The sequence below is a fragment of the Schistocerca cancellata genome, chromosome 1, assembly GCF_023864275.1.
Source record: "Schistocerca cancellata isolate TAMUIC-IGC-003103 chromosome 1, iqSchCanc2.1, whole genome shotgun sequence".
Classification (NCBI taxonomy): Eukaryota; Metazoa; Arthropoda; class Insecta; order Orthoptera; family Acrididae; genus Schistocerca; species Schistocerca cancellata.
In genome coordinates this window covers 910,637,057-910,663,651 of record NC_064626.1, presented here as the reverse complement: position 1 = coordinate 910,663,651, position 26,595 = coordinate 910,637,057, and the positions used below count along the sequence as shown (strand labels likewise).

The 26,595-nt window shown below is 39.4% G+C and overlaps 1 protein-coding gene across 11 annotated transcripts in view; it reads left to right on the top strand.

Annotated features, from left to right (window-relative positions):
- The window catches only part of LOC126191122 (kinesin heavy chain-like), a 368,280-nt gene that overhangs the window by 192,262 nt on the left and 149,423 nt on the right, over window positions 1-26,595 (top strand). For all 11 annotated transcript variants that reach the window (XM_049931913.1, XM_049931897.1, XM_049931888.1 and 8 more), the window contains one exon: window positions 2,036-2,106. In XM_049931913.1, coding sequence (XP_049787870.1) covers window positions 2,036-2,106 — 71 coding nt within the window. The remainder of the gene's footprint in view (window positions 1-2,035; window positions 2,107-26,595) is intronic.

The window sequence follows — 26,595 nt, the reverse complement described above, 5'->3', positions numbered from 1 at the left end:
CACCTCCAGATAGTTTAATGCTCCTTACAATGCTTTGACGATCAAATCAATCCTTTGGAGTACCAACTGCTCTGTTTTGATTATTGTAGATTGTCTTTCAACACTATGATCATAACAGGACTAGCATGTGGCACAGACTTGTAGTGAATTTTTCCTTTACTCTTAAAATTAAAACTTCTTTTGGGAACACAAATTTCTGTTCCTGTTTTGACCTGCCATGGTGCACCTCACTTAGACACAAATTTCAATGCCTAATCAGCTTTTAGTATCCTATTGACAAGGGTGGTTTGAAAAGCTCTCAGAACGGAATAGAAAAAAAGTTCTTACATCACTGAAACTTTTTTTTTTCCTTCAATGTAGTCTCCTTGTAGATTAATGCACTTCGTCCAGTGGTGTTCCAGTGCCTTGATCCCATAGTGAAAATGAGTTTCCTCCAGGCCTGCAAAATAGTTGTCAACTCCAGCTATCAATTCTTTGTTTGAAGTGAATCTTCGTCCACCAAGAAAAGTTTTCAGTTTTGGGAAGAGTTGGAAGTCTGATGGAGTGATATCAGGTGAATAAGGCGAGTGTGGCAATAATTCATACCTTAGTTCATGTAATTTTGCCATGGCAATGGCACATGTGTGCGGGTGTGCATTGGCTTGATAGAAGATGACTTTCTACCTTGCTAAACTTGGCCTTTTTTGCTTATCTTGTGTTGAAATTTGTCTAGGATGTTAGCATAGTATTCCCCAGTAGTTGTTTGCCCAATGGGGAGATAATCTACAAACAGAAGACCCTTCGCATCCCAGAACACCAATACCATGACCTCTCCTGCCGAAGGAATTGTCTGCTTTCTTTGGTGGCGGAGAATGAGCATGTTTCCACTGCTTTGACTGTTGTTTTGTCTCTGGGGTATAGTAGTGCACCCAAGTTTCATCTATGGTTACAAACCAGTGCAAGAAATCTTGTTCATTTCTCCTAGAATGGGCCAAACATTGTTCAGATATGTCCATTCTCATGTGCTTTTGATCCAGTGTCAAGAGTCGCGGCACCCATCTTGCAGATAATGTTTTCATTTCTAATTCTTCAGTTAAAATGTGGTATACCCTTTCAGATGACATTTGGCAAGCATGAGCAGTTTCACACACTTTCAATCGGCGATCCTCCATGATCATTTTGTGCACTTTTGCAATGATTTCTAGAGTAGTGACACATTTGGACCGCCCACTGCGCGGATCATCATGTAAGCTCTCCTGACCAAATTTAAATTCATTTGTCCACTTGGCAACAGTTGAATATGAAGGAACAGAGTCCCCCAGTGTATTCTGGAAATCGGCATGGATGTCCTTTGCTATCATATCATTCTTTAAGAAGTACTTAATGACTGCTCGAATCCCGATGTTTTCCAACTTTGCTAATCACTATGGAGAAACAAAAACAGAGCCACGCTCCGCCACAGCTCTCTTCCAAGAGCACTGACCTGGCACGTATTTACAGGCAACAATCCAACGAGTATCACATGAACAACTCGTTGCACTAGTGATGACCTCTCGTGGTGATTCTGAGAACTTTTCAAACCACTCTTGTAGTTGTCATTTTAGTTTCACGAAGGCTATGCCAACATGTTGCCACATGTCTAAAAATCTGACTTACTGGATATCCATTTAGTCTTCAGTTTGTTCACATCACATTGTATGTTTTGTGGTACTGGGTTCCTCGTAGTGTGAGACAGAGTTCAACTTACTTTAGAATACTGACTGTCAGATATAACTAACTGTTTCATGGTGTGTGAAAAAATTATAACTTGCCATTTTCGATTGTGCAAGGATTAATTTGTAATCTTTGTCTGTATCTGTAAAATGCCCCACTGGTTTAGTCTTTTGTACATCTTCCACAACTTAACACTACAATTCATAGAGATATTGAGCATGTATATGAAGTGCAATTATCATGTTTTCTTGCTATATGTAGAATAATTTCAAAACAATTATGTACAGGAAATATATCTTATCACCATAAGTGATATATGGTAATGTATTTTTTTTTTTAACAGAATAAAGCCATACCAAATTCATCTGCAATTCGTCCCAGATACCCACTTGCTCTACACAACTATCAGTATAGGTAAGTTTTATTTCTTCATTGCTTTATAACTTTTAAAATGATGTACTTTCTCTAACTTTCAGCTGCATTATGCAGTATTGATTACAATGAATAGAATTATGCAGCTTGGTTACTGTGTTATAAAACTAACACAGGGTTTTAGCATTAGGCACATATGTGTATAATGATTGTTTAATATTAAGGAGTGTAACAGGTGCCCAAAGAAAGAATATATCCTGTTAAGTGCCAGACTGCAAATTCCAAGCTCTGGGTTTCAATCCCAATTTTCTTCTGAAATTTCTTCTGTGACATGTTGTTTCTCTGACCTTCAGCAGCAATTTGTAAATGTGCAAAATGCCAAGCTGCATTGTAGTTAGCATAGTTAGCAGTCTGTATGAAATTGTAGGTCTCTCCTATAACTTATTAAGTAATTACAGAAGTCAGAGGTAAGGGCATACTATCTCTAACAGGACCGTGCCTAACATGGTACTGTAGTGTTCAAAAAAATTTCTGGTTTGAAGACAGCTTCACACCTACAGCAAAAATATCCTTGATCAATAAAATGGCAACATACTAACATCCACAACATTTTATTCATTGATTAGCTGAGTACCTGGCATTGCCTGGGTATGTATTTATTCCATTCTTCTATTGGTCAGTCTCCTGTCTGTGTCCATCGCCACTAACCCCGTCTGTCTCCAATAAAACCTTCTTAGTTTATAAGCTGCATGATTTCGAATAGCTGTCTCCGCCATTGTCATCATGAGTTCAAATCACTGACTGCTGGCACTGGTATTGTGTTCTGCTTATGTAGATTAAAGGCAGTGTCTCGAACCTTCCAGAGAGGGCAGGAATGGCGCTTGTGGGGAAGGCAAGTTTGGCAGTTCGTAGTGGCTCCGTCCTGTGCCAGGACCAAGTGACATCACATGGTGCGAGCAGGCAATGGCACATTTGAAACTGCTCTCTCACGTCCCTTCAATTGTCAACCCCACATCTCTACTTAGACTCAATGTCCATAGCCCATCCCCATTCACTACAAAGTGTGTACCCTTGGTCTCTGTTGAAACTGTTGCTGTTTATTCTAGTGTCGGCCACTTCTTTGATAACAGAATCCCAGTATGATAGTGTTTCAGGCAAAACTCTCATTTTTACAAACTGTATTTTGTGCCTGTTTTCTGGGCAACGTTGAACCACAGCCAACAATTTCCGAGTTATGTTTGTTTGACAAGTTGGTGAATGCTTTGAATAATGCTTGGCAACAACGAGAATAGTTTGGCCTTTGTAAGTGCTATCACATTCTCAGGGGAAGCCTCACATGCCAGGAACTCAAAGACATATGTTATTTTAACAGGGCATAACATATCTCTTGTCTTGGAGGTGGGCCAGAACACTGGTCCCAGGTCTTAGTCCATGTCTCTTCAGCATGCACAGCATGCATTGTATCTTTGCTGGTAGTTGCTTCACAGTATGGAAGGTATGCGGCTGGCTTGGCCTCTTCCACAGAATCACGAGACTTCTTTCATTGGTGGCACTTGAAAGCTTAAGCAATTTCTCCCTTGCTGTAACAACTTTCTCTGAACAGGTGCTTAAAATTCTGAAATTCAAACTTTAGATGTTCACCGTGAGAAATAATTTTTTAACTGTATACTAACTTCTTACATATCACTTTCTTGTGTACAAGGTGGTGAAAACTGTTGGTTTTTAATTACCAGTTAGCGTGTGTAGATTTACTGTACATTGAATGACCAAGCTAGCAACTAAAACATCCAAGAACAGAAGCTTGCCACCTCTCTCCACGTCGACAGTAAATGTAATATTGTAATGGACACTGTTCATGTGGTCAACAAACTGCTGCAACATTTTCAACATGAGGACATATTGAAAACACATTGTCAGTGTACTGTAGGAATCAAGATGGACACAACCTCACAGAGTTCAGAGCTTGCTCCTGAAAGTGGTCCATAAAATAGCTCGTTATGGCTGGAGAGTGTGGGGTTCCCATCAATGTGCCATCCGTCATTTCATATTATTCGTTGCAATACAGAAAGTATGTTGTCCTTAAAGTATGGTGGAACAGCTTGTCTGTCTAAGGTTGAAATCATTAGGCCAAAAGTTCCTCTGGATCTTATACCTTGATTCTTGTAGAAAGTTACACAATGTGCAAGCTAACCATTATATCATTTGGGCCTATCTTTATTTTTCCATGGGTCTCAGTGAATGACTACGAGTTAGCAATGTAATTCTTGCAGTGCCACAGTTTTGGTGCTAATAACACTGCTAGATGTTTTGCCAATTTGTAGGTGGGTGAACTGATTTCACTAAGTATAGGGCTCAGACAATAGTTTCTGGGTGTATATTCAGCAATCCACAAAGCGTGGGAGGTCTGGCAGCACATTGCATTAATTTCTTTGTCACTTCTTCTGGCATACCAGAGTCCTTAATTAACTTCCTTGTCTTTATGATGATGGTCTGTGTAGAATCACAACTAAGCTTCTAATGTATACCATCTAATAAATGAAGCACCTTCTGTGGTTGTCACTCTCAGGGGCTCAGTATTTGTTTGCCGAGTATGGGCTTGAAAACTCCGAGGTTCCTGAGCTGGGGACTGGTAAGTGCCGCCAGTCCTCTGTCACTGTAAGCTCTGGGCATGCTTCAGCAACCACTGTGTTGCGCAGCAGTGGAACGTTATGTGTCTCAGGGAACAGGGATCTTGGCTTGACCTCCCATATCGCAAGGATGTATAAAAAAAACCTTAATCTCAACATGTGCTGTGTGCTGATGGGATGCATGGCTGTTGAGGTGGAACAGTTGTTATTGGGCAACCTCTGGGGGACCTGCCGCACCTCAGTTGTATTAAGGCTTACCCAGACACATGGGGCTCTGTCTGAGTGGACCCTTATTTCCCTAGTTGCTCGTGGAACCAAAATGGAGCCTCCGAAATTTTCTTTACCCCCTCCCAGCAGAAAGGGTGGGCTGCTGGAAGGTACAAACACCCAGTTGAACAAGAGGGCTCGTGTAGCCAGTCTTCCTGATTCAGTCGGTTGTAATAGATTGCGTGCTGTTTCCCAGAATGTGTTTCTTATAGTTAAAAGAAATTCCTTGGGGAGTATGCAATAGAAACTGAATTGCACACCTTGAACTACATCAAAGGTGTTGTGACTTGCAGGGATCTGGTTGACATTCCCGTAGAAGAACTGAAAGCCGCTTGGTCCCGGGAAGGTGTTGTCGATGTGCAACACATTATGAATGGGTTGGATGGCGATCTCGTAAAATCAGACTCTTTTATCCTTACTTTTAACAGCATCAAACGACCAGAGCATGTGAAAGCAGGATTCCTACGCCTAAGTGTACGACCTTATTACCAAAATCCATTGAGATGTTTTAAATGCCAGCACTTCAGGCACACTACTCTTGGCCATAAAGGAGAAACCGCTTGCGGGAAATGTGGTAAAGCCGCCAATGATGGAGTTGTTTGCTCCTCTCCCCCAAGGTGTGTCAACTGCTCTGGGGATCAACCTCTGTGGAGCAGGGACTGCAGAGTTTTTCTTGAGGAACGGAAGATCCATGAGATCAAAACGACAAAGCGCATCCTGTATGGTGATGAAGCCAAGAAGTTATACAATTCCATGCAGCCACCTACGCAAGTCCATGCAGCCACCCACGTTCGCTGCATCCTTTTCTTTCATTCTGAAGCAGGCAGTCGTGAAAACTTAAGCCGCTACACAAACAGAGGTTGCTGCTGTCAGCACTATGAATAGGTATATGTGTGGAGATAATGGAAATTGATTAATAATTATTGCTTGAATAACTGGAAAAATTGATTGGAAAGAGTAGTTGAAAGAAATTTGGTGGTAATTTATGAATTTATGCACAATCCTGGGCGAACTTTAACTGATACCAATATCAACAGAGCTTCAGTATCAATACATTCAAGGTCAATATTCATAATTTGCATTATGTACTGCTTCACATTAATTCCATTGTATTCCATCTTGATTGTGACAATGCCGATGGAGGATTGCTCCTCCAGGTGTCGGGTAAATTCTTCTTGTCTGCTCCGAACCTCTTGATGCAAGATCTCAGCGACAAGAGAAAGATGAACAGACATGAGTGGACATCTTGAATGTACGAATAAATTTTGATTTTCCTACTAACTTTTTACAACACTTTTAATGTACGGTTGAAATACACATTTTTAACGATGCTAGTATGACGGATCCAAGCATACGTCCGTAACCTACCACTTTTCAAAACAAACAGGTGAAGACACAGGAATTAATAAACTGAAGAGTGTATTTCTTATTTTGTTTCATACAGATGTATCAAAAATTATCCTTGACACAAAACGACTCGTTAATTTATCTTTGTCAGGGTCTATAACCCATTCAGTTTACATATAGCTTAAAAAAAATTGGTTCAACATTATTGGGCACCCACTGTGCACTGACGTGATACGTAGGTGCACAGTGTCTGAACTTATTTCCCTTTTTGAGTGTTGATAATCCTGGCTGGTATGGGCATAGGAGTTATCCTGAATGGTTATCAATTTATATGGGCATGTCAGCTTCTTTTAACACATACATATATAAGTTTTGTGTCCTAACAAAGTGCTTGTTGTAACTGCATAGTCCCATTGTGGTCAGTCAGCACTGCACAGTGTTTAGCTTGCGAAGCATGCACGCAAAGCAACGTCCGCTATCATCCCAGTTCGCACTCACATGTTCAATATGAGGCCAGAGTGTCCATGTCATGTGTGTACGGTAGCTTTCACTGCAGAAATTTGTGAAGCTTGTGTTCAGCTGCATGATCCTTTGTGAAATCTTTGATGAGGTGGCAACTGGTTTCCATATCAGTGACCCGAGGAATTTACTTAACATCGTCGCTCTGACTTATTCAGTGGGGAGAGTACATCTGACATCCATCGACCAGGTAAGTTCCTTACTGCTTTTACGACGTTGTCGAGCACAGAAAATTCATGCCACACAAAGTATTGCCATTTTTAGTTTATCACGCGTACACCCACATATTGTTTTATCACACTTACGCTTAACAATTTGCAGCCAGGTTTTGTATGGGTTTGCACTTTGTTTTTGTGCACCTTTCGTACAGTTGCATTACGTAAAGTTTCTGTAGTGTCCTTTCCACGTGCTGTACACATAACATAATAAAATACAAATACAATAACAAAATACACTTATCCTATTCATTTGCTGACATGACATGTCATGTCCTTTCCACGTGCTATACACATAACATAATAAAATACAAATACAATTACAAAATACACTTACCATATTCATTTGCTGACATGCCATTATTGTTACTTATACACATTAAAGCCTGTAACATATTATCTCCCCTTTTTATACATAGTGTCACTGCTTTTCATTTTGTTTTCATTTTCGTTACATTACTCGATCCCAATTATGTAAGTACACATTTTACTCTCATTTAGTTATACATTCTTCATATAACATTTATACAATAATAGATTCTGTTTTCATGTATAGAATAAATTCACATACATTTCATTTCCATTTACAATGACTTCTTGTGGGAGCATATTTATCATTTCAAAAGAATCAAAGAATTAAACAATAGTAGCTACAATAGACACTACGCACCGCTCAGGTAACTACACATGGCCTTGCCCCTCTAGCATTGTTCGGAAAGGACCTACAGACTACAAGGTTCAGGAAACTCCACAGAAAGGCATTTATGTGCTCAGTTACGTCTCGTTAATGGACTTAACTGTGATCTACAGTGCAAGATAGTTTGTTGTTTCTAAGAACAACTCAATTCTGACCTTACCAGTCATATCAAATACTCATTCAGTGTTTAAAAGTGCAGCTCACTATTTACTTATATAAAGAGTAACCATTTCAAGTGCTAAGGTTTACGGAGTTGTATCATAAATATGCTATCTTACATATAACCCGGCATGAGTGAGGTCGGGTATGTCATACCCGAGGTGTTTTGAAGCGCTGATTATTGAATGTCATTGTTGCCACACAAACCTTGCTGTCACAGTAGCTGGAGGTGACTGAGTGTTGAGTTTATTGTTGTGCCAGTGTTAGAGGGAGATACAGGTGTGCAAAGATGGCTAGGGAACATCACACCTGACCTCGTAGTCGGTGTTACATTTTTGAGCTGTCAGGATATTTATGAGATACATAGTTATGTATATTATTCTGTGATTTATTTTTAGACTTTATATTTCTCAGGATGTCTTACAAAGAAAATGAATGTCAGCTACATGAACTACTAGAAGAAGTTTTAGAAAACTGTTCAAATGCTAGTTCCTGTGATTCCGAGAGCTTAGAAGAGATTGACAAAGTTTGTCAAGGAAGTGAAGAAAGTGATTCAGAACAAGAGGGTATTTTGTATTTTTCGGAAGAGCCAAAATCTGCGTTAGCAGCTCCTAGTCAGTCACTTGAGGCACGTGGGATTTTTTTATACATCCAAAGATGGTACAAAATGGATGAAGGGTTGACCTAGGCAAAGTGTTCGTATTTGTTCAGAGATTATTATTACCAATTCCCCAGGCGTAAAAGGTATTAGAAGGTAATATCATTATGTTAATTAATCAAAGTAATTGTAATTTTGCATGAAAAATGTCACTCATCTCGTTTTATAGACACCACTATTAATAACCCAAGTAAAAAATAAAAAAAAAAATAAAAAAATACAAAACTTAATGCACGATTATACTATCAAAAACTTGTCATCCGACTTTCGGACACCTCACAGCTGGTGTAACAATTTCTCACCTCATTCATGCTGGGATAATGATCATAATACAATGTTTACATAAGTATAACAAACATGCATATTAAATTTTAAAGCTGTTTGACACTTTTACGGATAGTCGACGCTCACAGTAGTTAGGTTTTGAACCCTTGATTATTTGGTAGTTCTCAACCTTAGTTCAGCATGGTAATATGCGACTTAACTGCAACCGTTTTCTTCCTCGCATACTTTCACACCATCACATTCCTATGTATTATAAACTTACAACTATATTTACACGCAGTGCGTTCTTTTCTTATGTTTATGCGGTACCTAACCCTCTACAAGCATTTATCTTTCTTCACTTTAGGATGTGTCGATGCATCGTTTCCTGGAAGAAAAAAACTTAATACTAACTTAAAACTAAATCTTCGTAGATAAGTGTGTAGTTGCTCAGTGGCTACGAATACCTTTTTCATGTAGTCAACCATATATTCGTTCACTTCGGTGTGCAGTCGTGCTATCACAAAACTTATTTAATGTCATGTGTGCATCTCTATTCACCTTATAAATCTGAAAGATAAAGTGTAGTAGAGGCATGTTGCGACCTCTTATTCAATCTGCCACTTACGCTGTACTCTCTTGTTTACCTTCAGCATGATTTTTCTCAACTATCAAGTATGACTAGTGTGTGCACTTTCAGTATTTAAATTTGTAACTATTATACATATATAGATATATTGTATATTGTAGTGTAGCTTTAGTAAATATCTCGTAGCTTAGTGTCCCTTCCCTCTGTATATAATCCTTTAGCTCATCTTTGTGTGTGTGCATTGTGTAAATAGTCATAGATGTAGTATAGACTCACTCTTAATTTTCTATGTCTCTGTTTATTCAATAAGATTTACAGATCTTAGTGCGGGCTGTAGCTCATCAGGTTTTGTTTGGTTTGGGAACTCCAACACCCACAGCTGTGCCTGTCTGGCACTCACGTGCTTGTGGTTTGTTGACTAGCTTGCTCCTAACTGCAGGTCCACTGTGTCACTCTATACCACTGGTGTCACGGCGAGTTGTGTATTGCATTGCACACTACCGTGCATTTCACAAATTCATGTATTTGTTTGCAGCTGGGCTACGCGCAAGGCAAAACGTTGTATTTAGAGTATCGTAGTCTCTAGACACATAAAAGTAAAATTCTTTCTTGTTACAGCCATTCATCTTATCGTTTACACATTTGATGTATAAGAAAAGTAACACAGACAAAAATTTTCCTTATGAACTAACACCATAAATTCTGGAATGTGATTTTCCAGCATCCTAAATATATTATTATTATACATGTATACAACTTAGAGGGTATACAGCCCTTCTTGAGTATATAAATGTTCTGAAGTCTTTGCATGGGTAAAGGCCCTTGTCTATAACTGTGTTCGTGTGCACCAATGTGTATGCTCTCGCGTAGGAGATTTTAGTAATTATGTATGGTCCAGTGTATAGTAGAACTTTGCCACTTACATCGCAGTTATCCATTTTTTTGGGATTTGTATGTGTTCTAAGTAACACCTTTTGTCCTTTATCAAATTGTTTGTATGTTTCAGCTTTCTGTCATAGATTCCTTTCCTACATTTAGACCAGGTTTTAAGGTCGATTACTGCTTGTCGTATTTTATGCTCCTGTGATAATTCCAGTATCCGTACCTTGGTCAAAGATTTTCTCACTCGTCTACTTGTTTGCAATTGAAAATCGTCTCATTTGGTGTAAATCCAGTTGATTTATGGGGAAGGTTGTTAACAACTTGTAAGAAAGGAGTGACATATTCAATCCACTTGGTATGTTAATGAGGTGTATAGGTCCTCACAAATCTGTTGAATTCCTTAAACACCCTTTCTATGGGGGATTCTCCGGGATGAAATTTGGATTCTAAAATGTGTGTGATTTAGTTGGAATCTACAAACTCTTTCCATTTACATCCAACAAAGTATGAGGCATTATCTCTGTTAATGACTTCTGGTTTTCCTACTCTTGCAAAATAATCCTCTTTGATTCGTATTATAATTGAAATGGGTGTAATGTTTTGTACAGAATACAGTTTTACATATTTGGTGAAAATATCATACAGACCTACTATATACTTTAGTCTCCCCTCACCTCTGGGATAGGGTCCAGCTACATCCAACAATACGTTTTTTAGAGTTTTTTTAACCATAATGGGATGTAGTTGTATCTGTTGGAGTTGTTAGAATGTATTGCTTTCTGGCAGACAATACACTCTCTTATCAGCTGTAGTACTTTTCTTCTTAAGTTGGGGAAATAACCAGATTTACCTATTTTGTCACTGCATTTTGCAGTGCCATAGTGGCCCCAAGTATTGTGTGTCTATAAGGTAAAATCATACACATATTCCTCTGGCAAACATACGTGCCATTATTCTTGTTCCGGATGGTTCCTATGGTACAGAAGACCTTTGTGAATAGTGAAAAACCTTTTTAAATTTTCATCGCCATTTTGCACAAGTTTCACTCTTACCTTACTCCGGCGTGTGTCTTCCTGCTGTAATTGCTTCATGTGTTTACACATGTGGACATAGTATGGTCAGAGTGTTTTGTCTTCCATCAACATAACTCTTATTTCACCTTCCTGCTCTAAAAAATCGTTAAATTCCTTTAAGCCGTGTGGTAATCGAGAAAGAGCATTGGCTATTTTGTTTTGGTTTCCTTTTATGTACACTATTTCAAAATCAAATCTTGAAAATACATACCTCACCTGGCTATCCATCAGTGTAGCAATTTACAAGTTAACAAAAATGATCAGGACTGATGGTCACAGCATAGTTTTGTGTATTTACCACAAAGTAAATATTAAAACTATTTAAGGGACCATTGGTAACTATAGGTCAAACGGTTGGTAACTATAGATATCAACCACGCACAGGCAGGGTGATGACTCCAGCGAGCAACCAAATGGTGTAAATTGTCCTGAAGATGACCCCATCAAGGGTTGAAACTGGTTGGCGGCAAAATAAATAATGTGTTTGTGACTGTCATTTTGAATAATTGAACAAACTATTTTGTTTTTGGGATCACAATTAAGTTTATTAACGAGATGTAACTGAGCACATAAATGCCTTTCTGTGGAATTTCCACAACCCTTTAATGTGTAGATCCTTCCTGGAGAATGCTAGAGAGGCGAGGCCATGAGTGGTGAGTGGTATCTATTGTAGCGACTTTTGTTTACTTATTTGATTGTTTTGAATTGATAAATATGCTCTGAGAAGAAGTCACTGTAAACTGAAATGAAATGTATGTCAATATATGCCATAAATGAAAACAGAATCTATTATTAGATAAATGTTATATGAAGCATGTATAACCAAACGAGAGTAATATGTTTACTGCTGTAATTGGAATTGAGTTATGTAATGAAAATGAAATTTGACAGAATGTACTAAAACCAAATGACAAGTAATGACCCGATATATAAAAAGAGCAGAGAATATGTTTCAGACTATAATGTATATGACTGACAATAATGACATGTCAGCAGATGAATAGGATAAGTGTATTTTGTAACTGTATTTGCATTTTATTATTTTATATGTACAGTATGTGGAAAGGGCACTACAGAAACTTTATGTAATGCAGCTTTATGAAAGACGCTCAAAAACAAAGATCAAAAATATACAAAACCTGGCTGCAAAGTGTTAAGTGTACGTGTGTTATAACAATATGTGGGAGTGCGTGTGGTAAACAATACTTCGTGTAACATGAATTTTCTGTGCTCGACAACGTCATAAAAGCAGCAAGGAACTTAACTTTGTCGATGGATTTGGGTGTACAGCTGGTCTCCCCAGTGAATAAATGAGACCGACAAGGTGAAATAAGTTCCCCGTGCTGCTGATTTGGAAACCAGTTGTCACCGCATTGAAGATTTTACAAAGGATCACACATCTGAACAGGAACTTCACGAATTTGTGCAGTGAAAACCACTGTAAACAGAGGACATGGGACATGGGACATGGGACTCGTACTGGACATGTGGCTATATGTAAACTGAATGAGCTATAAACAAAGACACCACCAAAAGTACAGTAACGAGTTTTTTGTGGCAAGTAAGAAATACACTCTTCAATTTATTAATTCATGTACCGGTATCTTCACCCCGTTTGTTTTGGGAAGGGGTAGTTGTGTATGTATGCTTGGATCTGTCGTATCATCGTTGTTAATAATGTATATATTAACCATTGTGTAAAAGTATTACAAAAAATTCTTAGAAAAGGAATATTTATTTGGACAGTTATAAGTTCAACTCATCTGTTCATAATTTCACTCGCTGCCAAGATCCTGCATCAAGAGGTTTGGTGCAGATAAGAATAATTAATGCTGTATCTGGAGGAGTGTTCCTGCATTGACATTGTCACACTCAAGACTAAACACAGTGGAATTAATGTTAAGGTAATGACTCAGAAGTGACAGGCAACTATGAACTCAGTTTACTTATACTAAAAATATTGTGCTTCATGTGCTTTAGACAGATTGACAGTTTCAATGGTTGCGTTGATTATTTGGTACCGCACACTACTGGAAGCAACAGTACATAATGCAAATTATGTTTATTGACCTTGAGTGTAATAATATTCAAGCTCTGTTGATACTGGTATCAGTTAAAATTCACCCAAGATTGTGAACAGCTTCATAACTTACCTTCAAAAGTTTCTAAACTATTCTTTCCAGTCATTTTTTCCTATTATGCAAGCAATTATTAATCAATTTCCATTTTCACATCACTATTCAGCAGTCATTCATTGAGACCCTCGAAAATAAAAAGGCCAAGGTGACATAATGGTAAGCCTGGACATTGTGTCACTTTTTATGAGTGTGCCCGTACAATTCGTGCTGGAACTTTTGGCTGAGCTCTTCAAATGGTTCAAATGGCTTTGAGCTCTATGAGACTTAATTTCTGAGGTCATCAGTCCCCTACGAATTTAGAACTACTTAAACCTAACTACCCTAAGGACATCACACACATCCACGCCCGAGGCAGGATTCGAACCTGCGACTGTAGTACAGTAAATATACACACACTGACGGGTCACCCTGTACACAAGGAAGTGGTATGGAACATGTTGGTACGCAGGGAAAATATTATTTGTGATGAGAACATCTGAAGTCTGAATTTCTGTGTTTCAATCTCTAGTTCAGAGAAAATGGTTACAGCAGGGGAGAAACTGCTAAAGCTTTCAAGTGCCACCAATGAAAGACGCCTCATGAATCTGCAGAAGAGGGCAAGCCAGCTGTATCTGTTCCATACTGTGGAGCAAGTATTAGCAAAATAGGATGTGTGCTGAAGGGCCATGTACTAAGACATGAGACCAGTGTTCTGACCCCACCTCCGAGACAAGAGATGCGTTACACCCTGTTAAAGATAATACAGGTCTTCGAATTCCTGGTATGTATGGTGTCCACTGTGACTGTGGTAGCATTTAGGTAGGTCAGACTATTCACACTGTTGCAAAGCATTCATGAACTATTCATACTGTTGCAAAGCTTGCCCAGAAAACAGGCATAAAATACAGTTTGTAAAAATGATAGTTTTGTCTGAAACACTATCATACTGGGATAGTGGCCGACACTAGGATAAACAGCAACAGTTTTGATGGAGACCAGGGGTACACACTTCGTAGGGTATGGTGGTGGGCTATGGACATTGAGCATAAGAAAAGCCGTGGGCTTGACACTTGTAGGGATGCGAGAGAGCAGTTTCAAATGTGCTATTGGCTCCTCGCAACTTGTGATGTCACTTAGTCCTGTGGCGGGATGGAGCCACTACGAACTGCCCAACTTGCCTTCCCTACAAGCACCATTCCAGCCCTCTGGAAGGTTCCAGATGCTGCCAGTAAATCTACATAAACAGAACACTGCGCAAGCTCAGGCAATCAGTGATTTGAAATCCTGATGACAACAGCGGGGCAGCTATCAAAAGGCTGTAAACTGAGAAGTTCTTATTGACTCACAGCATTGTGAAAAACTCCAAGAACACAGTCTGTCTCTGTCCATGTTCTCCACCCCTCTCTCTGTCCATCTTCTTTTCCCCCCTCTTTTTGTCCATCTGCTCGTTTACCCTCTTTCCATTTACTGCTTCCCCCTCTGTGTGCCTGCTCCTTTTGCTTCTGTCCATCTCCTCCTGCTCTTCTCTCTGTCCATCTCCTCCTTTCCCTCTCTCTGTCTAGCTGCTCTTCTCCCGTTTTTCTGTTCATCTCCATTTTTTTTTTGTGTCCATCTCCTCCTCTCCCCTCTCTCTGTCCACCTCTTCTTCCCTTACTCCTCCCCCTCTGCCTGTTCATCACCTTCTCCCCCATCTCACTGCCTATTTCTTCCTCCCTCTGTCTCCGTCCATATCATCCTCTCTCCTTTCTCTGTCCATCTACTACTTCCCCCTTGCTGTCTGTCCACCTCCTTGACTTCCCTTCTCTGTCCCCATTATCACACTACTCCCTGTAGGAGGCTGCTGGTTGTTACTCACTGTAGATTGTGATACTCTAGTACCAAGAGCCAGAGTCTCTGCTTTTCCTTGTTATTCTCAGAGAGGTTGTCTGCTACTTCATTTTTCCTTCTTCAGACTTGTTTGACCACACTGGAAGTGTCCGCGCCATTTCACCTCTATATCATATTATAGTACATTATTTCCATACACTTCCAACTAATCAGCATGGATTATTTCAGCATTATTTCCCTTCAGATGCAGACAATAAAGTACTGCATGAGAGTTCACCTTATCAATTGGCTGCCCCATTTTGTTTCGGCTCATCTAGTTGCATGCTACAGTACTTTGGCACAAAGATATTATTCTGCACCAGGAGTGCAGACAGTTATCTACAGACAAACAAAATATTACCTAAGTAATTTTATTTTTGTGGAAATGATAATTAAAGCTTTATTACTACCCCTATTATGATCTGGAATGAGTCAGTTTACGTTTATAGTACACTTTTTTTTTAATAAGAAATGTGATAATCTGGCTGACCATGACTATCTCTTGCATTGATTTTGACGTAATGTAAACTTTTTCTATATATATTTAATAACCAATTGCACCATACAACTACGCATTCGGAAACTGTTCCATGATATAGGAATTATGAGTTTGATACAATTTCGGTTTGTCTTTGAATTTAATTTTATTTTCTGTTACTCACCATATAGCAGTGAAGGTGAGTCGCAGGTAGGCACAACAAAAGACTACGACAAAATGAGCTTTTGGCTAACAAGGCCTATGTCAGAGATACAACTCTCTCTCTCTCTCTCTCTCTCTCTCTCTCTCTCTCTCTCTCTCTCTCTCCTCCCCCCCCCCCTCCCCCCCCACGCAAACCCAACTCACACACACGACTGCAGTCTCAGGCAACTGCAACCACACTGTAAGCAGCAGCATCAGTGCTAGAATGGGAACAGCAAAGTGGCTGGATGGGTGAGGACGATTAAAGAAGGTTGAGGCCAGGAGGGTTACAAATGTAGCGCATATTGCAGGGAAAGTTCCCACCTGCGCAGTTTAGAAAAGCTGGTGTTGGTGGGGAGGATCGATATGTCACAGGCTGTGAAGAGATCATTGAAATGTAAGAAGTAATGTTTGGTGGTGTGCTCAGGAACAGGGTGGTCCACTAGTTTCATGGCCTCAGTTTGTTGGTAGCCATTCATGCGAACAGACAGCTTGTTGGTTGTCATGCCCACATAGAATGCAGTACAGTGGTTGTGGCTTAACTTTTAGATCACATGACAGGTTTCACAGGTAGCCCTGCCTCTGATGGATAGGTGGTGTTTGTGACCGGATAGGAGTGGGTGGTAGTGAGAGGATGTATGGGACAGGTCTTGCTTCTAGGTCTTTTACAGTGATATGAGCCATGAGATAAGAGATTGAGAGCATCTGTAGTTATGAGCAGTCCCTCTTGAAATACACTGAGGGTCTCACTGAAGTCTTCACAGACCTCTGTTATCCTCCCAACCTTGTTCAAAAACAAATCTCCTGTGCCTTATGTTTCCAGTCTGTCACCACCTCCCAAAGTTCCACAGTCCAGCCACAGAAGAGCATTCCTCTCATAACTCAGTACCACCCAGGACTGGAGCAACTGAATTAAATTCTCCGTCAGGGTTTCAACTACCTCTCAGTGTGCCCTGAAATGAGAAATGTCCTGCCCACTATCCTTCCGTCCTGCCCACTATCCTTCCGACCCCTCCCATAATGGTATTCCAAAGAACCTACACAATACACTCATCCATCCCTACCAACCCCTGCTCCCAACCGCTTACCTCATGGCTCATATCCCTGTAATAGACCTAGGTGCAAGACCTGTCCCATACACCCTCCCACCACCACCTACTTGAGTCTGGTCACAAACATCATCTATCCCATCAGAGGCAGGGCTACCTGTGAAACCAGTCATGTGATCCGAAAGCTAAGCTGCAATGACTGTACTGCAGTCTATGTGGTCGTGACAACAAACAAGCTGTCTGTCTGCATGAATGGCCACCAACGAACTGTGACCAAGAAACAAGTGGACCATCCTGTTGCTGAGCACATGGCCAAACATTACTTACTTCATTTCAATGACTGCATCACAGCTCTTCCCTGTTCATCATCTAACCCGTACCCTACTATCCCTCCCCCTCCCCACTGCAGCCTCCTCCTTACCCCTACCCAGTCGCCACTTCCATCATGCACTGGTGCTGCTGCCTGCAGTGTGACAAAAATTGCCTGAGACGGCAGTTGTGTGTGTGTGTGTGTGTGTGTGTGTGTGTGTGTGTGTGTGTGTGTGTGTCGTCTATATTTGATGAAGGTTTACTGGCTGAAAACTTTATTTTTGACAGTCTTTTTGTTGTGCCTATCTGCAACTCAGCATCTCTGCTATATGGTTTGTAGCAACTTCCTTTTCATAATATTGTCACTGCAACAAACAATTTTTGTCAGTGAAGAGTCTGCCAGAATATGATGCCATGTAACAGTAGCTAATAAAAATATGAAAAGTAAGTTGTTATCTTTTTCACATTTTCATCTCTTAACTCTGATATTACCCCTAACACAGGAGTTTTGGAGCATAGACATTTGACAAGGTCTGTAACATGTGCATAGCTGCCAACTATTACAGATTTCTGTAATTATTATGGATTTATCGCTTTCATTATTGAGTAACAGAGAGGTACTAAAAAATTACGGGAATGGACATTATTGATTTCACGTTTAAAAAACAAAAAATGATAAAAGATACTTTTATGTCTGCCTGGAGCGGCAACAATAAGTTGGAATTGGCAGCAGGGCGTGACTGGGGTGTGACACAAGATCTGATGGCCGAGAAAAGATTGGTCTCAAAGTAAGGCACCAGCAATCTGGAAGATTACTTATCTTTATTCTACACACTGAAACAGGCACGTCTATTTCTCTCATAGCAAGTAGCTACGTAATTGAGTTCACAATACAATTCACAAATCCACAGTGCAATCCAAGTTGTAACTAAGTTCTAAGCCCAAGGTTGTCATACAAGATCTCTACAATAACACTTCGATATTAACAAAGCTAGCAAGGAAAAGTGAGTGGCCCTGGCGTCAGGTCTGTGCTTCCATTGTATCTTGTGGCCATAGAGGGAGCTGGAGGCAAGAACTATTAAATGGCGCGACGTCTTCAGCTGGAGATAATGCCATGAACCTCCGGCGGCTGCGACGTGAAGCTAAGGCCGACCACTGCGCATGTCTGGCGGGGCTGAGCGATGCCAGAGCGTGCGTGATTTGGTTAGGTCCGCGGACATAGCAGATACTGTTTGCTTTCTGTCAGTCATATTCTACTAAAATGTTTTATAGATTGTAATGATATCTTTGCAGTGTACATAGTAAACCAATCTACAAATAATTTCGAGTTACAAGTCTAGCGCAACAACCATCTAGTGGTGAAACTAAGAAAACTGGTAGACAAGTCATCCATGCAGGGAAGTTGTAACCACCTATAAACTGGTGCATGTGCACTAGGTGGCAATAACCTGTGCATGCCTCCAGAACATAGTTATGTGATATTTACATTAGAGACCAAAAAATATTTAGTGAATAATAACAAAAAGCAATTTAATAAATAAGAACAACAGAGAATTTGTCTAGTGCACATGCGTGTAAACACACTGTCACTTGATAAACAAAGTAAGAGCCTACGGAATATCAGACCAGCTGTGTGGCTGGATTGAAGAGTTTTTAGCAAACAGAACACAGCATGTTGTTATCAACGGAGAGACGTCTACAGACGTTAAAGTAACCTCTGGCGTGCCACAGGGGAGTGTTATGGGACCATTGCTTTTCACAATATATATAAATGACCTAGTAGATAGTGTCGGAAGTTCCATGCGCTTTTCGCGGATGATGCTGTAGTATACAGAGAAGTTGCAGCATTAGAAAATTGTAGCGAAATGCAGGAAGATCTGCAGCGGATAGGCACTTGGTGCAGGGAGTGGCAACTGACCCTTAACATAGACAAATGTAATGTATTGAGAATACATAGAAAGAAGGATCTTTTATTGTATGATTATATGATAGCGGAACAAACACTGGTAGCAGTTACATCTGTAAAATATGTGGGAGTATGCGTGCGGAACGATTTGAAGTGGAATGATCATATAAAATTAATTGTTGGTAAGGCGGGTACCAGGTTGAGATTCATTGGGAGAGTCCTTAGAAAATGTAGTCCATCAACAAAGGAGGTGGCTTACAAAACACTTGTTCGACCTATACTTGAGTATTGCTCATCAGTGTGGGATCTGTACCAGATCGGGTTGACGGAGGAGATAGAGAAGATCCAAAGAAGAGCGGCACGTTTCGTCACAGGGTTATTTGGTAACCGTGATAGCGTGATGTTTAACAAACTCAAGTGGCAGACTCTGCATGAGAGGCGCTCTGCATCGCGGTGTAGCTTGCTCGCCAGGTTTCGAGAGGGTGCGTTTCTGGATGAGGTATCGAATATATTGCTTCCCCCTACTTAAACCTCCCGAGGAGATCACGAATGTAAAATTAGAGAGATTAGAGCGCGCACAGAGGCTTTCAGACAGTCGTTCTTCCCGCGAACCATACGCGACTGGAACAGGAAAGGGAGGTAATGACAGTGGCACGTAAAGTGCCCTCCGCCACACACCGTTGGGTGGCTTGCGGAGTATAAATGTAGATGTAGATGTAGACTATACCGCATGTATTGTGTATGGTCCACTGGTATTTTTGGTAATCACTACATTGTGTTCAGTGGTATTAGTTTTCCATTTAGAAATCAAAAACACTGTTTTAGTAATTTTGTAAAAAATGCAAAGAATCTTTTTTTTTCCCCCCCCCTTCCCCCCGGGAGCTGTTAACAGTGTCTGGAAAGAAAAGCCTGACAAATATGATGAAGCAAAATCAAACAGTGTGAAAGGTACATTGTGAAAGTGAGAAAAATACTGTATCAAATTGGCTGTATCAATTGGCTAATATTTTGGAACACCAAAGTGTTAGTACAGTGAATAAAAGTGTAATGAAGAAATGTAAAACTGGCCGGAAATTTCAGAAACAGTGTAGTAAAGAATGGCTATGTTTGGTAAAATCAGATAAATCAGACCAACATATGTTTTGTGCAGTGTGTTCGCAAGACATTTCTATAAAGCATTCTGGTCGTGATGACTGCTGTTGTCATGTTCTATCTAAAGTACATGTAGCCTTAACAAACCTTAAGTCTTCAAATCCATCATTGTCATCATTTGGTATAAAACCTGATGTGTAAGACTCTGTCACCAATGATGAAATACTTTTTGGTTCATTTATCTTTGAAGATTGCCTGCCAATTTCTTGTGCAGATCATACACTGAAATGCCAAAGAAATTGGTATAGAATGTGTATTCAAATACAGTGATATGTAAATGGGTAGAATGCGGCCCTGTGGTTGACAAACGCTATATAACATCAAATGTCTGGCGCAGTTTTTAGTTCGGTTACTGCTGCCACAATGGCAGATTATCAAGATTTAAGCGAGTTTGAACATGGTTTTATAGTCAGCACACGAGGATGGGGCACAGCATCTCTGAGGTAGCGATGAAGTAGGGATTTTCCTGAACAACCATTTCACAAGTGCACTGTGAATGCCAGGAACCTGGTAAAATAGCAAATCTCTGACATCCGTGCGGCCAAAAAAGATCCTGCAAGAACAGGACCAACAACAACTGGAGAGAATCATTCAGTGTGACAGAAGTGCAACCCTTCCGCAAATTTCTCCAGATTTCAATGCTGCGACATCAGCAAGTGTCAGCGTGTGAACCACTCAGTGAAACATCATCGATATGAGCTTTTAGAGCCAGAGTCCCACTCATGTACCCTTGATGACTGCACGACACAAAGCTGTACGCCTCGCCTGGGCTCGTCAACACTAATGTCGGACTGTTGATGACAGGAAACATGTTGCATGGTCGGACGTTTCTCGTTCCAAATTGTATCGAGCGGATGGATGTGTACAGATAGAGAGACAGCCTCAAGAATCCATGGACATTGCATGTCAGCAGGGGCTGCTCAAGATTGTGGATGCTCTGTAATGGTGTGGTGTGTGTGCAGTTGGAGTGATATGGGACCCCTAATATGCCTAGATACGACTGACAGGTGACATGTATGTAAGCATCCTGTCTGATAACCTACAGCCATTCACGTCCATTGTGCATTCTGAGCAATTCCAGCAGGAAAATGCGACATCTCACGCGTCCAGAATTGCTGCAGAGATGCTCCAGGAACACTCTTCTGAGTTTAAACATTTCTGCTGACCATTAACTCCCCAGACATGAACATTATTGAGCCTATCTGGGATGCCCTGCAATGTGCTGTTCAGAAGAGATCTCCACCCCCTTGCTCTCTTATTGATTTATGGACAGCCCAGCAGGATTCATGGTGTCAGTTCCCTCCAGCACTACTTCAGACATTAGTCGAGTCCGTGGCAAGTCGTGTTGCGGCATTTGTGTGTGTTTGCGAGGGCCTTACATGATGTGACTTCTGAAATTTTCCCGGCGTATTTCTTCTTCTAATAATTTCCGGGTATGCAGCCGGATCCCGTCGACATTCGGCAGAATGTCGACGGGATCCGGCTGCATACCCGGAAATTATTAGAAGCCTTACATGATATTAGGCAGGTGTACCAGTTTCTTTGGTTCTTCAATATACTTCACAACTGTTAAAAAAAATGTTTCCTAATTCTCAGATTGCTAAAAAATACAGTTGTGGAAGAACTAAAACTACTGTAGTTACAAATTCTTTGGCTTCTGGAACACCGACTGATGTAGTAGAATAATTGAAAGAAAACCCCTTTTCTCGTGCAACTGATGGTAGCACAGTTGTTAAAGATGTGAAACTATATCCAGTTGTTGTTACTTACCTAGGCGTTAAACAGGGAAAGATGTGCACCACAATACTATTCTTACTGGAATCAACTTTAAATACTGGCAAAGGAATTTTTAATCCTTTGAGTGGCGGACTGCTAAGAAAAGGAATTCCGTGGAAAAATTGCATTTCATTTGCGTGTGATAATAAAAATACAATGGTGGGACATATAAAAGAAGATACTACTTTCCTGAAGAAAGTTCAATCACACATAAAAATACAATCTTGTTCCTGCCACCTGCTTCATTTATCTGCACAAAAAGGTGTGAAGAGCCTGCAATATTTTGATGCTGAAGAATTTGTAATGGACACTTTCTACTTTCTTCAAAAAGAGTTCAAAAAGACAATCTACTTTTAAACTTTGTCAAAATATATGTGGCACTAGATCCCATAAAATACTAAAGTATGTTTGTAAAAGATGTCTCTCCATGCTCCAGTCAATAGAAAGAATAACTGAACAGTGGGAACCTCTTGTAAAGTTTTTCAGTGAGAAAGCTTCAAAAAATGTAAACAACTCTCACTTATCTACAGTGCACCCCAGTCTAAATGGTCCAGCAACGAAGCTATCTCTTCTTGTCTTGCATACCCCTTCATTATTTACCAAAGCAAATGTATTCCTTTAGAAAGAAGAGCCAGTAATTCACAGACTTCATAGCATCCTAAATAACTTATTTACAGATTTAATTGTGGGATTTATAAATCGTTCTTTATTACCTATTTCCGGTAGTCTTCTGGAATAAAAAGAAAAATCACAAAGGGAATGAAGATATTGTCATTGGTGTAAACACTAGAAGCTATATTCATCATACCAAGCTTGAAAAATATGTTATTACAAAATTTTATGAAGATGTCAGAAGATTTTTCATCAACTCCTGTAGTTATGCCAAAGAAAAATCTCCACTACATGGTGACTTCTTTAAAAACTTGGAAGTTATAGATATTGGATCAGGGGAAAGAAAATCTTTGTTGTCAGTTGTAAAAATGAGCCATTTCCTGATGTTCTGAGTGAGTGTGGGGAAAAAAACCATTAGAATTGCAGTTTTCAAAATTCCAGCTTGATGACTTTGGAATGTTGGAAGAAGAGAGACCTGATACTGCTTGGTACAGAATACCTGCTACGTGTGATGCATTTGGCATTAAAAAGTATCCGTCACTGAGCAAGCTTGTGCTTGCATTACTGCTTATTCCTCATAGTAATGCTGCCTGTGAGAGAGTTTCTAGTATTGGTAGGAAAAACTACTGAATACATGAACCTTGAGTGCTTTGATCACCAGTGAAATGAACCATTTCTCTTCAGGAAGAGAATGCCACCAAAATAATTTTTCAAAGGACCAGATACAGGCTGCAAAGAGTTGAACAAGATTACCACTCAAGAGAAAATTATTGTGTCACTAGTGAATACTCTGTATTACACAAGTAGAGGTAGATCCAGGAAGAAGTGGCAGTGGATGGGAAACACTTGAAAATATTTTTGTGTAAAAACACTGAAAGCAGGCTTCTAATTTCATGATGTAAGTGGATTCAGTTTACATGTTTTACTTTCTTTTTAATTAATAATTTGAGAGATATATGTGTATTGATTTTGTAGTATTTGTAAGTTACAGAAATGTTTCTAAAGCACCTTATGTTTACTAAACTGATTTTATCTTTTTCCAGTATTAGCTTTTTACAATTCTCTAATTTCTGGCGAATCTTCTCTATTTAGGGCCAGGAAGTATTTGAAATATAGTGTTTAAAGGCCTAAAATACAATTCTAATTTTTAAAATTTTACAACTAAATCGCTCCAAGCGAATACTGGAATTGTTCCTTTGAAAGGGCATGTCCGACTTCTTCCCCCTTCCTTGATGAAGCTTTGGCTCAGTCTCTAAATGGCCTCAATGTTGATGGGATGTTAAACTCTAAGCACTACCCCCACCCCCCTCCCAGTCTACATTTTCCAGGGGAGAACCCGCAAACCTGCTTCCATATTTGCCACGTGATTAGTGATTACTACTTCTCGAGGGTGGTAGTTATGCATGTGGCTTACAGTTCATTTTCTTATCGATATAAACGCCTAAGAATTTAGAATATTTTGTTTCATTTATTAGTTTACTGCCATATGGTATTCCTGATTGTCTAAACAAGCCTTGTGCAGTACAGAACTAGCAGTATCATGTTTTATCTCAATTCTGTGACATCATTTCTAGATAACCATCTATGAATTTTCAGAAAAATGTTATTTACTTTTTTAAGTGCCAAAGTTTCTCCATTATAATTGATTCTAATACTTACATTGTCCGAAAAACACCTGTTTATGATTCTTGGATGTGTGATGGCTGACCATTTATTTATAATAAGAACAAGAATGAACCCAGTATCCATCTCTGTGATATACCTGTAGTGATTGTTAACCATTCTGAAGATGTTGTTTCATTGTATGCACTCCCTGTATTTCTTAAAGTGACACTCTGCAACCTCTTAGTTTGACAGAATGATAACCAATTACCAGTAAGGTCTTCAATAGTACTATATTTGAGCTTCTTTTGTAGAACACTATGAGCCGCTGTATCAAATGCTTTTGACAAGTCACAGAAAATCCCAGTTGACTGTACTAGGACATTTAAATTTTATATAATCTAATTTGTGACTTACAAATGGCATTTTCTGTGGATGGACCTTTTCAAAATCTAAAGCGAGATTGATTAAATATCTAATTTCTTAGGAAGGCTTATGCTGAAAGTTTATATGTAACACTCTTTTCATTGTGCCTGTCTGCAACTCAATGTTTCGTCTTGACAGTATGTAGCAGTTTATCCTTTTCTGATATACTTGATACTCCAACCTGGACTTCTCATTGTTTTATTTTTGAGATAAGTGTGTTATTTTACTCCTTTAATTATTTTTTTCTGCTACCTTTGAGAAGAGAAATTGCCAGTGACACTTACTGATAATCATTACCATCTGTCTTATTACCTGGCTAGTTAAGAGGTCTGACAAGAGTTTATTTCAGTCTGTCTGAAAATATCCAGTTGACTGTCATATACTGCATATGTGGATGAATACACTGCATATGTGTAAATAGCAGAACTTAGTAATTTGCTTAAGATATTTTCAATCCCTTTAGAGTATTGCCTGTAAAAGCAATTCCGTAATTTATTTTGCAGAGGATGGAGTAATTGTGGTTTTGCTGTATGTATTTGACAATGACATTGTGTTTTGTATATATTCTTTTGCTTTATCTATTGAACTATCAACAGCAGTCTTCTGAGCTTCTTCAAAGAAGTGCTTATTAAAAGTGTTGGACTCCCTAACTACTGTTAGTTTTTGGTTGCTTTGTTTAATAACCAAGTCATCATATTCTGTAACTGATTTTCCAGTTTCTCTTTTAACTCTTGCAATATAGAGTTAATATTATTACCTGAATTACTAATCTCATCAAAGAAAATTCAGTTGAGGAAACAAATTTGTGACAGAATTACTAGCCATTACTTCCCATTAAGACAGATAATTATAAAATAAAAAGGAACACCTACCTAGGTTTCAGAATGATAGGTCCTTCCTCATGAAGGAGAGAGGGATAAGCTGGGGAGGGGTAAAAAGGAAAGCCAAGTCACTTAGCCCCCACGATGAGAGGGACCCACCCATCTGAAGTGTGGATGGGATTTGCCAAAGATGAAATTATTTTCAAACTTTATGCAGAGGATTATTTTGAATTTTTTGGTCATGCCCCTTAAGAAAACACAATATTTCTTATAATATGAATTTCGTTGTACTTTTCTGTTTGTCCTAATCGTCTTATGTATTTTCCTTTTACTTGCTCATTATATTTCAATTGCTTGGCAATTCAAGGCTTTCTTGAAGTCATATTGTCATGTTTATGATTTTCTTGGAAAAGCAGCTGTTACATTGATAGAAATCCATCTGTACATGTATTAAATTCAGGTAAAGCCATCTGTCACATTCTACCTATCATTCCTGTAAGGCTGCCTTGCAGTTTCTTGTTGTCTTTTCACAAATCACACCAACTGTTTGTCAAGAAACTATTGTGTGTTGTGTGTCATCTGCCACTGAGTAGTGATTATAGCCCTTGACTGGCAATGTGTGGATCACCAGGTCAATTTTCACTTACTGTAATTAAGTACAATTTAAAATTTGTAATTGCTGGTGGCTTCTAGGACATGTTTATGTAATATTGGAATGTATTAAAACATTCCAGTTACACTGGAATCTCTATTTTATGTTTTTGTGCAGTCCAGACTTAAAATGCAAGGAAAATGTTAAACCCCCAAAATACGAGAACATATGTAATTGGCATGTATGATTAAAAAATCTTAATCCTCTCCAATACATTATATAAAATCTGTGTGATTGGAGGAAATTAAACGTACAATACAATGTTTG